Source organism: Pygocentrus nattereri, chromosome 26 (genome assembly GCF_015220715.1).
Source record: "Pygocentrus nattereri isolate fPygNat1 chromosome 26, fPygNat1.pri, whole genome shotgun sequence".
In the NCBI taxonomy this organism is placed as follows: domain Eukaryota; kingdom Metazoa; phylum Chordata; class Actinopteri; order Characiformes; family Serrasalmidae; genus Pygocentrus; species Pygocentrus nattereri.
In genome coordinates, this window is record NC_051236.1 from 10,728,548 (window position 1) to 10,743,786 (window position 15,239).

At 38.8% G+C, this 15,239-nt stretch overlaps 1 protein-coding gene across 1 annotated transcript in view; it reads left to right on the forward strand.

The window, feature by feature from the left end:
- The first annotated feature begins 6,642 nt into the window (after positions 1-6,642).
- snta1 (syntrophin, alpha 1) overlaps positions 6,643-15,239 on the forward strand; it is a 48,605-nt gene continuing 40,008 nt past the window's right edge. The window contains exon 1 of the mRNA XM_017705239.2: positions 6,643-7,011. Coding sequence (XP_017560728.1) covers positions 6,729-7,011 — 283 coding nt within the window. The 5' untranslated portion in view covers positions 6,643-6,728. The remainder of the gene's footprint in view (positions 7,012-15,239) is intronic.

The following is a 15,239-nucleotide window of genomic DNA, read 5'->3' on the forward strand; positions in this document are numbered from 1 at the left end:
TGTGAGTGTATGTGAGTGTACCTGCTGTGCTCTCGAGCACTTCGGTACAAAGCAAAAGACCAGGGTCAACAAGGTCAGCCGGCAGACGCCTGGTTAAACCTCCAGAGTAAAGCCATCTACGCTCACACACACAGGCACATGCCATGTCCAGACAGAAAAACAGAAAGATTATATATGGCCAGATGGAAACTGAAGACGGCTTATCATCTGTTAGCGTAATGCAGGCGTCCTCCTCATCAATCAGACACACACATACATTTACATTTATATTAAGGTCATGCATATATGAACTGTAGAGCAGATATGAGGGGGTTGTGTTTCAGACAGTTAAAGAGACCTACTGTGATCGGGTATATGTGCAACTTGTGTGTAGAGACTTACCACTGTAATAATGTTATTAATACCAACGATGACATTATGATGATGATTATTATTGTTATTAATAATAATAATAATAATAACAATAACCATAGTGAAGAAGATGATGATAATAATAATAATAGTCATCATCATCATCATACTGATGATGATAGTCATAATAATAACTATAACGATAATACTAACATTATTAATTGCATTGTATTAATCAAGAATGCATATATTATAATAGTACAATAGTAATGTATTATTATTAATATTATTATTATTGTTATCATTTATTGTTATTGATGTTTTCAATCATAACAATACTAATAAATTATTACTATTTAAATATAATGTGATTATTATTTTTGTTCTTATCAATAGAACAAACTATCAATAGTTAACCAACCTCATTTTTTCATTTTTATATAAGTTGTAAACAGCTGCCCTTTACAGTGTAAGGAAAATAATAATGTATGAACAGAAATGATCCAAAATGACTTGGAGTCAAATGTTTTACATAAACATCCGTTATATGTTCAGAATGTTTGTAAAGTTTGTAAAGTTTTTGGGAGAAATTAGTTTTTGTTCCAAAGAGAGGAACAGAGCGCTTTTCAAACTCAGTGTCGCATTACATGTTGCTACATATACAATGACAACAACTACATCCACTACATCCACTGACTCACAGCTGTGTAGCTAAAAATATGCTTTCTAAATATAAAGGTCCAGAGAGAAAACAGAGAGACTAGATGGCCATAAACTCATTGTTCAGACAGCACCGTAGCGAAAATGAGAGAAGACAGAATCATTACCATAAATAAACGCAGCTACAGAGTAGATCTGGAAGTAAGTATGTAAATGTCAGGCAGACACGCTGATCCTGTTCCATATGGACACTCGGTAGAAGCCTGGATTAGATACAATACCACTCCAACTGGCTATTGTCTTTGGGGAATTAAACCCTGAAGCACTCTGTGTGTGTGTGTGTGTGTGTGTGTGTGTGTGTGTGTGTGAACAGTCATGTTCATCAGTTCAAACTGAACTAATCCTAGACTACATGGGTGAATATATGACTGTGTTCTGTGGTCAAATTTAGGATCACAGTATTTTAAAGTTAGATCATGTTTACTTAATGGACCTATATCAGTAAACCTTTGATGTTTATTAATGAAATCTTTTGGTGTCGTATGTAAACGATGATTGTTGTAAGACATATCCTTCAGTCCCAAGTCCATATGGTACATATATGACAACAAAGCTGCAAAAATTTCTCATTGCTCTCATTTAAAATGCCGTGTTTTCTGAATATGAACACATTTTGCACAAATACCAATCCATATATTCATAATCATATTATATTCATAAGTTAAATCCTGAAGGAATCAATCATGTTTTCAGTCCAGTTTTGGCTGCAACAGCTCCAAACCACCCTAAGTCAGTTCTAAAGTTGAATCAGGTACAACAGTTAACTGTGCAGAACTGAGGCCTTTCAGGATCGGTTGTCCATATAGCTGGTTATAGCAGTGGTCATATGAACAAGACATCTGACATTATTAATGCATCTGAAAGTTATTACACAAATGACTATGAATACACTTCCTCATTTCAGTCTAAAGTATATTTTAAAAATGAATTCATAGCGTGACATGCAGGAGGTTGTAAGGCTTAATTTTAAGCAAAGGACGTAAATATTTCCAGATTTGTCACCATTTTATCAATATTACATATAAAAACTCTGAAGACATGTTTAGGTTCACTAGTGTTTTATTTATGTAAATAAATGAACTGTATTTGTTTTTCTGAACAAATCTTTATTTTCCATACTAAACAGAAACAAAATGTACAATGACAACACAGATACAAGTAAATGCTCTCCCCCCTGAACTCCCTCCCTCCACCCCCACCCTCCCATCCACCCATTAACACAGAAACAAAAGATAAACACCATAAATCTACAATACAAATCTACAATAATTTAATATATGTGTCCACATACATAGATACATGCACTTGTGTACACATTAAAAACGTGCTGGAGTTACCAGAGTGAAAACAGAGATGAATCTGTGTACTCTATACTGCTAATTTACCATTTTCAAAACCCATTACTCATGCATTAAGTAATTCACTAATGTCACTAGCCAGATTTTCCCATATTTGGATTGTTGAAGCCTTAGCATTGTGAATTCTAGCAGTAGAAAGCTCCGTCATAACTGTATCATGAAGATACATTTTTTTTCCTGAATTTTTTTCATGAAGATAAAACCATTTTCCACTATGCAATATATGAGGGGGCATCCAACGCTGAACTATCCGTTTTTTTGCTGTGGTCAAACCAGCAAACATAATTTTCCACTGTTTCTCATTGAGCTGTAATTGTAAATCATCATTAAGAAGCTAAAAAAAGGTTGAAGGAGAATGTCCTTTCCTATACATTTAGAAAGAATTGAAGTCACCCTCTTCCAAAATGAATAGACTCCTGGACAATCCCAAACCATATGTTTCAAAGAACCAGGTCCCCCTAAAGAGCAAGATTCACAGTTAGGATCTGAAGTCAGTTTAGCATGAAATCTTGATCGTGGTGTCCAGCATGACAACTTAAAATGAATTAGGATTTGATTAGGATTTTTTTGATGCCTTAAAGATGTTTCTCCAAGCCTTTTTTTAAATGAATTAACTATATTTGTGTTGTAGGCATCACAACCCCTGGTTCCTATCACCAGCACCATTAAGCAGATTTTATATTGTGCACGTGCCCTGTAAAAGGCCTGATAAACTCTCTGTAGAGTTTCACCTATCAGGACAACTCATCACCACCAGGTGGAGACATAGAACAGAAAAGCCAAAGATACATTTACATTACATTTATGGCATTTGGCTGATGCTCTTATCCAGAGCGACTTACAATTTGATCATTTTACACAGGTAGGCCAAGGTGGTGTTAGGAGTCTTGCCCAAGGACCCTTATTGGTATAGTGTAGGGTGCTTGCCCTGGTTGGGGCAAGCACCCTATCTTTACCAATATCTTGCCAAGAACTGATTCATTGGTAATATGTTATATGAACTGAGCTTTAGAAATCTATCCCATTCCTGTTTTCCTGTGCTCCAAACAAAACCAATGAGGACATTATAGTTTCCCTCCAATAAGGACATTGTAGACAAAGTATAACCTTCTAAACATGTGAGTGAGTTACCGGCCAGGTCAATGAGATATTTAACATCTAAAAATGAGAAAAAAATGTTTTATTTATTGCATGCAGTTACCATAAGAGATGATATGTACCTCATATCTTTGTGTTTTAATGTACGTTTGTGATTTAAATGTCCCATCCTGCAATTTTCTTGTATTTTATTTTTCCCCTTCAGGTCCATTTATGACATTTGTGTGGTTATACAAACCAAAAACAGCCATAATTCATGTCTACATGAACATTTCCACCCCAACTTTATCCATTAGAATTAAACTGGCGGTTTTTGTTGCCGTGCCTTTAAGACTCATGTAAGCAAATGGCTTCTGTACTAATCGGCTACTCTGTATTGTGCCTTATTCACACATAAACAGAGTTGGGTTGACCTAAACTGTTGTATGCTGAATAGACAGATTTGTTTAAGATTTGTCTGTGATGTCACAAAAATGATGATTGCAAACAGGCTTAATTTCCAAATGTGGACTGTATACACTGGAGTGTAAATGGCGTGTTTTGAAACTTTGTTTACATATTACAGCAAGTTCTTATTTAAAAAAGCTAAGAATATTCAGTTTCTTGTGATATGGGCCCTTTAACACACTGCCAGCTTACCTACACCATAATTCAGATTCAGATTCAGATTCAGATTCCTTTATTGATCCCAGGGGGAAATTGCAGTTGTTACAGTTGCAGCCATTTATGTAAAAATAAACACTTTCCTAATAATTTAAGATAATATATAGAATTTACAGTATGTACACCAGATTTAAGTACTCCACACACACAATTGTTGTTATTGCACATATGAACAGTTTTTTGAATCACACACTGAGGGAGGAGTTATGGAGTTTGATGGCCACAGGTAAGAATGACTTCCTGTGGCGCTCTGTGGTGCATTTTGGTACGATGAGTCTTGAGCTGAATGAGCTCTTGTGTCTCATCACTGTAATGACTTACACTGTAATGATTGCCTCCAAAGTAAAGACATGCCTAGGGCCTCCTATAGTCTACAGCTGTTCTTCTGTGTAGTAATGTCAAGTATTCCAAGTCAGTGTGATAAACCCTACAGAACACATGGCATTAAATAAGAAAGCCATTCAATAGTGGGAGGATTCCAGAACAAACAAGACTTTCTTCAAGTAAGTCCTATCACCTGGTGGCCCAAAATACACTATATGGCCAAATGTATGCAAATACCCTTACTAATTATTGAGTTAATATGATTCAGCAACACCCATTGCTAACAGGTTTATAAAATCAAGTACATAGCCATGCAATCTTCGTAGACCAGAATGCACCATTTTGAAGAGATCAGTGATTTTAACCATGGCACTGTCGTGTCTGTTGCCACCTTTGCCACAAATAAGTTCATAAAACTTCTGCTCTTCTACATCTGCCCTGGTCAACTGCAAGTGTTATTATTATAAAAGGGAAGCATCTAGAAGCAACAACAGCTCACCCGAGATACACAAATACACAGAGTGTGGCCACTGAGCGCTGAAGCGCATAATACATAAAAATCGCCTATTCTCTGCTACTGCACTCACTATAGAATCCTAAACCGCCTCTAGGAGCAACATCAGCACAATAACCATGTGTTGGGAGCTTAATGAAACAGGTGTCCATGGCCAAGCAGCTGTACACAAGTCTAAGATCACTATGTGCAATGCCAAGTGTTGGCTGGAGTGATGTAACACACACTGGAGTCTGGAGAAGTGGAAACGTTCTCTGGAGTGATGAATCATACTTCACTATCTGGCAGTCTCATGGATGAATCTGAGATTGGCAGATGCTAGGAGAAGCCACCTACCACAATGTATAGAACCAGTAGTTTGTTGGAGGAGGGATAATGGTCTGAGGCTGTTTTTTAATTGTTTGGGCCTTAGTTCCAGTGAAGGGTAATGTTAATGCTAGACCTCTGATGCATTTAATGCCTCTAAAAGCTACATCACTGAAAGATACTCCATTAAGTGGTTATAAATACGCTGCCTGATGCCTTAGTGCATTGTTTTATGATACATTTGGGAGAAGGCTATGGCCTACAATGTCTTCTTCAAGACACTTTCATTGTGAAGAGGTACGTGCAGAGCATCACAATGCAAAACAGTGCTTAAAGAAAACTTCTATTTCACCATTATCAACACTGCATATACAAATCAGGATGGTTGGTTAGTGTAGTGGGTAACACCTTTGCCTTTCACACTGTAGGCTGGGGTTCAATCCCCCACCAGGGTAAGCACCCTACACTATACCAATAAGAGTCCTTGGGCAAGACTCCTAACACCACCTTGACCTACCTGTGTAAAATGATCAAATTGTAAGTCGCTCTGGATAAGAGCGTCAGCCAAATGCCGTAAATGTGAATCAGAAGATGGGCAGACTCTCTGGTCATTTTGGATGGTCAATAAAATATTTGTGTTGTAGACACCGTAACCCCTGGTTCTGACCACCACCACTGTAAAGGAATCACTGTAAAAGGAGTGGGTAGGTTTCTCACCAAATGACCCATTTCAGGTCAAACCACACCGAATGACTTTGTTTACATCTTGAACCATACACACTCTTAAAAAAGGATTGTTCTTCAAGAAAAATGTTTCTATTTGGAACCATGAGTTCTATTTAAAATTGCTCTTCACATGGTGAAATGTTCCTTCAGATTGACTGAGAATGTGTTGTTTATGGTTCTATATAGAACCATTTTGAAATGGTTCCATAGAGCACCAAAAAGGGTTCTTCTATTGTTACAAGCTCGACATCGCAACAATAACAGAACCCTTTTTGGTGCTGTACAGAACCATATACAAGACATTCTCAATCAATCTGAAGGAACATTCCACCATGTGTAGAACCATTTAATCATGAAATGGTTCTAGACAGAACGTATGCTTCTATATAGATTCGCCTCACCTAATAAGCTCTTGAAGAACCATCTTTTCAATTGGGCAGAATTTTTTGAAAAGTGGTCCCATGGTTTTGTAGGCTGTTGGTCTCTGCTCGAGCACCAGACTCACAGACTCCATAAAGTTGGTACTAGTGAACGAGAGAGAGAGAGAGAGAGAGAGAGAGAGAGAGAGAGGAGGGGGTTTCAGCCTATCTCTGGGCATCTCTCTCCACCCCTATCTCTTTACGGGACTGCCAGTCCGTGTTGCGGTATTCCAGGAATGCGTGGTGAACATGGCGGCCGCGCTGAAGGCTCCCAAAAGCGGGCTGCTGGAGCTGCGCGTGGCGGTTGAGCGCTGGAGCCGTGTGCTGGCAGCGCTAAGCGGGGACGCGCTCACTGTGAGTCCCGCTGAGGCGAGCGAGGACTCGGGTAAGAGCAAAGCCCCGGCCGCGGCGCCTCTGAACGGGGAACCGAGCAGCCTGAGCTGCCCCAACGTCCCAGAACATATCAGCAGCGTGAAGCGCACCGTGAGGGTCACCAAGCAGGACGTGGGGGGGCTCGGAATCAGTATTAAAGGTAAGAACACCGTCTTTCTGCTAAGAAAGTTTTAAATGGTCAGTATAGCAGGAGAGCTAACGCTAGTGTGCAGAAGTTCGACAGATCTGTGTAGCTTGACAAAACTAAACGGTAAATTCCTCAAGTACTGTAATCACTATTAGTAATGATATGTACTTACACGATGAAATAAAGGCAGGAACACAATTTCTCAACTAAATCAGCTTTTAAAAGGGAAAAATATCTGAAGACTTATATCTGCAACTTTAGGCCAGTGTCGCTCCCCATGGCAACTAATGAAATCCTTCGAGCCTTAATAACGACTTATGAGCCGTGTAAGTAGCATTCACAACTTAAAGCCAGAAAAGCGAGATATTAGCACACCTGCAAAATCTGCCCTGAAACTATTTGAGAGTGTTTTGTTTTCTTTTACATTCTCCACAAGTTTGCTCCACTTTTCACATCTCAAGTCTCCACAGCATTAAATCCCTCAATAGCAGAGGATTTAAACTCGATGAGCGTTCAGAAAAATCTGCCAGACGTTTCATAGAACAGTTTCCAACGTTAACAGCTCTATTTGGACGACCTCAATCTAATGTGGTGTTTCAGGTATTTCGTGGATAATAAGCAGTGAACCAGACTGCAGAATGGTTTGTAAGTGGTCTGCTGTCCATGTTCGCAGACGTCCACCCTCTGAAAAGGTCATCCACAGGACTATACTAGTTTTAATCCACTCCTAGATGGTTGTGGATCAGCAGGGAGTAGACCATTTAGCACCCTGCTTTACATTGATGCATGGAATGGGCTCAAAACTTAAAATGAGTGGAACAGGAGCTGAATAACTGGCATGTTGCAGTAGCAGAAGTAATATGTCCAAAAAAGGTGGTTTCTTGATTCCGGGCCTGCCCCCTGGGCCCAATCTCTACATCTTTCATCACATACTTGTACGCTGTGTGCCTGAATGCATACTCAGACACACACACACACATATATATACAAGAAAACGCTGACTCGGGGTCAGTAAAGACAGGGGAGAATGCTTAGGCTGTATTAGAACCCTTCAAAACTTTGTGATCTGGCCCAGAACACATTATTATTAACATTTTCCACTATTACTATATATTACAGGATTACTATAAATACAGTTCTGGTAATTAACATTAATGCCTCTGAGCCTCTGAGAGTGGTTAGATAGCATGTTTGTGTCTGTGGTAGAGGGAACTAATTCCAGGCTGTAGCGAGAGTTGAGGCAGTGTTTGTATGGGGGGTGGGTTTGCACCCCACTGCCAACAGCTGACTGGAGAATTACCCATAATGCTCATCTTGGCCATTGGCTTAACATGAAAGCTGTGGAACGAGAGCAAGGAGGAGTGGAGAGATTGGTGCTGTTTATTTTAGGGAGGAAGAGAGAAAGACAGAGAGAGAAGAGAGAGAGAGAGAGATGACCTTGCGTTGAGTCTAAAGTGCAGTCTATATTTATTGTAGCTCTTCGTGCAAGTTTTGCTCTTTCACTTGTTGAAAGTCCAAATTTGACCAAGAAAGACTTGCATGATCTTGCATCCTTTATCAGATCTGTTTTTTCATTGAAAAGTCTTTCCGTTGGCTTCCAGACATCTGCTGCTTTCCAGCAGCCAAAATATAAATACAGTCTAGTCTGTAGCGGTTGAGTAGATGTTCAGTGCGCTCTTTCAGTATTTTCATTGCTTACTAAGCAGTAACTAAGCAGATGAAAAAATAACATAATAACATAAATAATACAGGTGTTTATTATAACTCCGGGTTACACTACCATGTCAGTAGATATTCCATCACATTCTGTGGAAAATTAGTTGTTGAAATTGAAAGAAGTAGCATTACTGAGTCAGGAAAAAAAACATGCTAAAATAAAAGTGACTGTACACTGCGGTGAGTTGCCCTGTAAGGATGAAATAATGTCTGGCAGGATTTTGCAGCATTTTTTCATCAAACGTTTAAAGTATTGTCATCACGTGACAATAGTAACTATGACAGTAGTAGCTATTTCACTTACATCCTCATCCCTCACCAAGTTTTGACTGAGTTCTCTCTCTAATTTTTCAGTCAACTCACAATAATCGATTGATCCGCTCAGGGTGAGGGATCCAAAGCACAGCTGACATTAGATTACATCTTCCACACATTACTTACACATTTCCACCAGAGAGGTCACCAAATCCCCAAGTCTTGCACACTGTAGCTTTAAATATGGAGGTTTATGGAGAAAGCATTTGCCTGTAATCTCTGGCCTGTAATCTCTGGCTCTGATTTGAATCATCCTACCTCAAACATTAAAATGTTAAATGACAATGTCGTTGGCGATGTTGAGATTTGGCTGTAAATTTCCAAGCCGCTGGCAATATTAATGACACATGGCCTTCACTTAAGACATGCTTTCTACTGTGAGCACCTGAATGTTTTGTGCATGGATCATTTTTGGTGTGATGGCAATGTGTAAACTGAGTAGCTGCTCCCCTTCCTGTGATTAGATTTATAGATTTAATTTAGATTTCTTACTGTAGTGGTCATAAACATCACAGACATTCTGTGGTAAAATTACACAATTACCTTGTGTAACCCTGTGTAAAACTATTGCAGTATGAATAGTAAGATTAAGAGACCCTTATTAGTCCCACAACAGGGAAATTTCACCTCCGCATTTAACCTATTAGTGAACTGAAACATCACATACACACTAGTGAGCACACACACACTAGGGGGCAGTGAGCACACTTGCCCGGAGCGGTGGGCAGACCTATCGGCAGTGCCTGGTGAGCAGTTGGGGGTTAGGTGTCTCGCTCAAGGACACCTCAGTCATGTACTGTCAGCTCTGGGGATCGAACTGGCGACTTTCCAATCACAGGGCTGGTTCCCTAACCTCCAGCCCATGACTGCCCCTGTCATATTTCAGACTAACTCTAAAATAAGAGAAATTCTATTCAAAGTGAGGAATCAGAACTTTTAGTTGATACTACATTTGCGTTAGTACGATAAAAGGACATACATCTGCCATTGTATTCAAGCACAGCTTTTAAATGTCTTTTAAAGTGTTACCTTCAGCACCTTCAGCCAGTAAAATCCAGCTGCAAAGCCACAGCAACACAACTTCAGACCTGGTTTAGACTTGCTTCCTTCAGTTCCTAAGTCTTTTTAGGTATTAGATTAAGTGACCCTTATTAGTCCCACAATGGGGAATTTTCACCTCTGCATTTAACCCATCCGTGCAGTGAAACACCACATACACACTAGTGAGCACACACACTATGGGTCAGTGAGCACACTTGCCCAGAGCGGTGGGCAGCCCTATCCACAGCGCCCGGGGAGCAGGTGGGGGTTAGGTGCCTTGCTCATGGGCACCTCAGTCACAGACTGTTGGCTCAGAGGATCGCAAGGCTGGTTCCCCAACCTCCACCCCCACGACTGCCCCGAGTACGAGCATTAAATTTGCCCCAAGTACAAGCATTCAATTTGTGTGTATAATTAGGACCACAAATAATGTGCAGGTCACTTAATAAATAGAAGACAAAGTCAGTGCCAACTTTTGTTTTACTTATTTATTTTAAAATTCTTCATTATTAATTTTTTTTACCTTAATAAAGCGCCAGAAAGAATGTACTGAATAATAAGACCACATTATCTTAGCCAGCATGAGACATCATATCCAGCTGAGAGCAATGGCTGACACCTGTCTGTGAGTCATTCTCCCTTTGGCAAACTAAGCTGGACAGCATGATTAACTACACAAAATGATTAATCATGATCTATAGCAAAATGACAGTAATACTTGTATTATTTCCAAAGGTTAATGCAAGTAACAATCTCAAGAGCAAATGCAATAACCTGGTGAAGAAATCACTACCTTCTTTCCCTCTCCCTCTCTCAGTCAGTGTATTAAATGTCATCCATTTCCTTCTTATTACGTGTATGAATGACTTGTGTGACCCCATTCTTTTCCTCAAAGGTCAAAATGCTACAGAGAATGCTTTGTGCAGAAGTGTAGAGGTCCCATTCCCATTGCTGCCAATTCAAATGTAGGCACACGTAAAGTCATTTGAAAAGCTGTCAGCTGTCTATGTGATGTCAATGCAATAGTGGAACTGTTATGAGAATGCTTATTCTCTTGAATGATTGAATAATTGTTTGTATTATTGTACTTTGTTACTATATGCAGGTGTTATTTTAGAAGATGTCATTTACTTTAGTATTGCTGTAAGTGAATGCTTGTAATTTTATACAACCCTATTTCAAAGAAAGTTGGGATTCAGTGCTTCAAAGACAACATATTAAATATAATATAAACCGAGAAACTATATTGTTTTTTGAAAAATGGTTGCCCATTTGAATTTGAATTTAACCACCTGGTGGTTAATTGGCAACAGGTCAGTAATATGATTGGGTATAAAAAGCATCCCAGAGAGGCTGAGTCTTTCAGAAGAAAAGATGAAGAGGGGTTCACCACTTTGTGAAAGACTGCACCAACGAATGCTACAATTCAAGAATAACATTTCTCAATGTAAAACAGCAAAGAACTTTTGCTTTTTATCGTCTACGGTACATAATAACATTAAAAGATTCAGAGAATCTGCAGAAATCTCTGTATGTCTTTGTGTGAGAAACACTGATTAGTCACGGCACCACACATCACTCAACCATGAAAACTTAAGTCATCTGTTTAAATGTTTACTTTGTTATTTATACTTGAGCATGTTTAAATGCAGATACTTTTGACTGTCACTCAAGTGTATTTTTGGCTTCATACTTCTTTTACTTAAGTACAGTTTTTTACACCACTGATAATAGTTGCTTAGTGTAAAACTAAAGAAGCAAACCTTGGACACCAAACATTCATTGCTTTATTTACATAAAGTTACACCACAGACTTATTTCACCCCGTCTTATTCTGTTGTATGGTCATGTACAAGTTGACAGGACAGGATGCGCAGACAGGATAATATGTTTCTTAAGCACTCGTTATCATAGAAGTGGAGAAAAGATTGATAGAGTTGTGGGGGCTGATAGAGGGGTCAAAGCTTCCCAATAGCATCTAGGACAATTGCACAGTTTCAGACCTACCAGCAGTATTAGTGCCTACCCAACTGTATCTAGGGCAGTGGCAGACCACCCAGAAAGTTGTAGCTGTCTTGTTAAAAGGTTAAAGGTCAGCAGCAGAACCAGTAAAGCAACTGCAAAGAGCTAAGGGGTTATTAGGTGACATCTCAAGAAGACATAATGAAAAGTTCTTCAACCCAATCCATTTTCCATTTTAAGAATACAATCGAATGTCTGCCACTGTAGTGATGTAACAAGAGCTAAATCCTTCTCAACATTTTATACGTTACGTCATGCTGACTGTTATTTATCAAAGTTCTATGCAGTCAATTCTGATTGTAAAACGAGTGCACAGGAATATTAGCAACAGTTTTGTCATTCATTAGTTTCATCTCTGGCCTATCTATACAGTTAAACTCACATTTTGTAGGTGTGTGTGTAAATTTGAGTCTGATATCTTGGTTAGTTTAGTTTGGTTAGTTATGCTTGACTAACCAAGCAACTAACCAAAACTGTGATCAGTGTCATCCACAATGCCAATAATGTAAAGAATACAAAAAGAAAATAACAATAATACCTAATCATTTGTGCACAAGGGAATGTCGTACAAAGGTAGATGTACTTTGCTGAAACATTGCTGCAATTATTCCTATTAAAGATCTTATGACACCTCCCAAAGAATAGAAAATACGAAACACAGCTAGTGCAGAAGCCACAATCACATCATTCTACTGTCTTTAAAAAACGAAGGTGCTTTGTTTATCTCATGTTTTACTTTTTCCAGTCATTGTGATTTTAATACCACTAAGTTGTGCACTCACTCCGCCTATTAGCGCAGCCGTTGGCTCACAAAAATCTGCACAAATTAGGCTGTGCTTTGTATAAATGACAAGTAAATGAGGTTCTGGTAGACTAGCACTTGCTTTTTATGCCCTGAAGCTGATTCATCATTTGCACTTGAATTTTTACATCGTACGAAAGTTTTATGAGTAGCTTGTCCTTCATTAAATGTGGTCAAATCTGCACTTTTTTACGCAGCTTTTGATGAATAAGGGCCATTGTATCTAGACTCTGCCATATTAGCGTATTTACCTTTTACAAAAAGCATGTAATTCTATAGGTAGCTGCATCACTCTGCAAACATTTCTGCTCTTATAACCACGTCCACTCACCCAGCCTTCATATTTTTACCTTCATATTTTTACCTTCATACTTTTACCTTCATACTTGTCACATAAAGACATGTCTGAAGGGCACAACAGTTTAAAACAGTGATGTAATAACACATAGAGCAAACATTGCTTCTTTTTTGTTCCATCTTTGTGGGCTAGTTTGAACATATTTTGTCATCAGTACACTAACCTGGGCGTTCAGCTGAGCTAACTGGCTCCAGTGCTGTTCGTATATGTTGATGCCAACGTTGAAACCCATTAACAAGTTAGTGGAAATCAGTATGAACATAGATGTAGCACATGGGTAAGCAAAAGCTACTTACAGGTTCCTGCATTTAACATTGCTGTGCAATGACATGTTATCACAAGCTTAAAAGTTCAAACATGTTAAACTCCACCAAGGTACAATGACCTCATCGCTTATCTTGCCACCTCCATTGAGACAGCCAATGAGAGCAGAGGTTATTAGCATACAAAATCAGCACCTAGAAAATGACATTTTCTTCCCAAGGAAGTAAAATAAAATCATACAAAGAATTAAGGTTAAATTTGCTTTACAGGCTTCACAAAACAACAGAAAACAGAAGCAAAGTATGTGAGTCACTACTGTGATGTGAAATGTTTAAAATCCTGTTTCCCATTAACAGGCTTTATGAGGAAAGCTAAAGGGGGTCATTTCTGCCCCCTTGCATCCTGAAATGGGCATTTAAAACTCAGGAGCCCTTGAAACCAATAGCAGTGGGCACCTAAAGTTCACTGAAAATGATCGTTAATCTTGATTTAAAGATGCCGTTCTTCCAAAGATATACTGCCTGCATAACCTTAGTGGACTGAAGAAGATCTATGCCTGTTAATCTATGCGTTTTGGACCACACTCCAGCTCAAGGTCGAAACCAACCGTAATTCTTGTGTAGAAACGTTCAACATAAATCACTGCAAGGGAGAGAACATCTAACGCAGGAAAATGGTCAATAATAAAATACTGAAATTTTTACAACTTACTCATATTACAACTTACAGCACTCACATTTAATGTTAGTTAATCAGTGTTTAAATGTTATTTATAGGTGTAAATACGATTAAATGCATGTATTCCGTTGAATAATATAAATTGTATTCATGTTATACTTATCTAGGCGCTGTGTTCTTGTATCTCATGTATAATAAGTGCATTCTTTCTGTTGTGGCAGTCTGTTTTTAGCACACTTTCAAAAGAGAGTAGTCAACAAAGCACACTTTTGAAGGGGAAGCAGTTCAAAAAGAGTTTAGGGAGCCATTTGGACGAGTGTTGGAGATAATTTATATTTATTTTAAAAAACAAGCAGTGTGATAGTTTCCTGAAAGGTATTGCACTGAATATTTGTTGGAATGATCCGATCCTCAGGTTTAAACACATACAGAAATTTGCATCTAGCCTCTATCCGGCCCTCACAAGTCCCTACTAGGAGCTGGTGGTTGAGACAAGCAGCGAGCTCATGTGCATTAATGTGCTGTCCTCAACATTACTCATCACCTGAGAGCCAGAGCCTTGGCTCACATCTTACATTATTGTCAATATTTCCCCATGAACAGCTTCTTGCTGTGGAAACAATTGGCTGAATCCTTTAGAATCAGCTTATGTTCTGCTCACATTGTATTTAGTCTGAGCTTATAGTGAGAATACTTCTGGGAACAACCTGAAATTTTGGTTCCGGTGAGCTGCGAAATGTGTCCAAAACAAGGACTTTCCTTCTAAAACTCTCCACCATATTCGTCCACTTTGCGCACCTTTTAACATCCAGAGTGTGATCAATAACGCAAGCGAATAAACACACGGCTAGGCTAGCAGAACAAAATCAAATGAATTCAAAATAAATATATCAGAAATATTGTTCAGTTTAGTTTTCAGTTCAATGCATGAAATCGATTCAATGAAACTGATGAAAACCTAGTTTAAATGACAGATGTTTGTTGGTTTGTTGGCATTATTTGGCTCAAATTCAAATCCAGTAGTTTGTCTTTTTGTCAGGCATA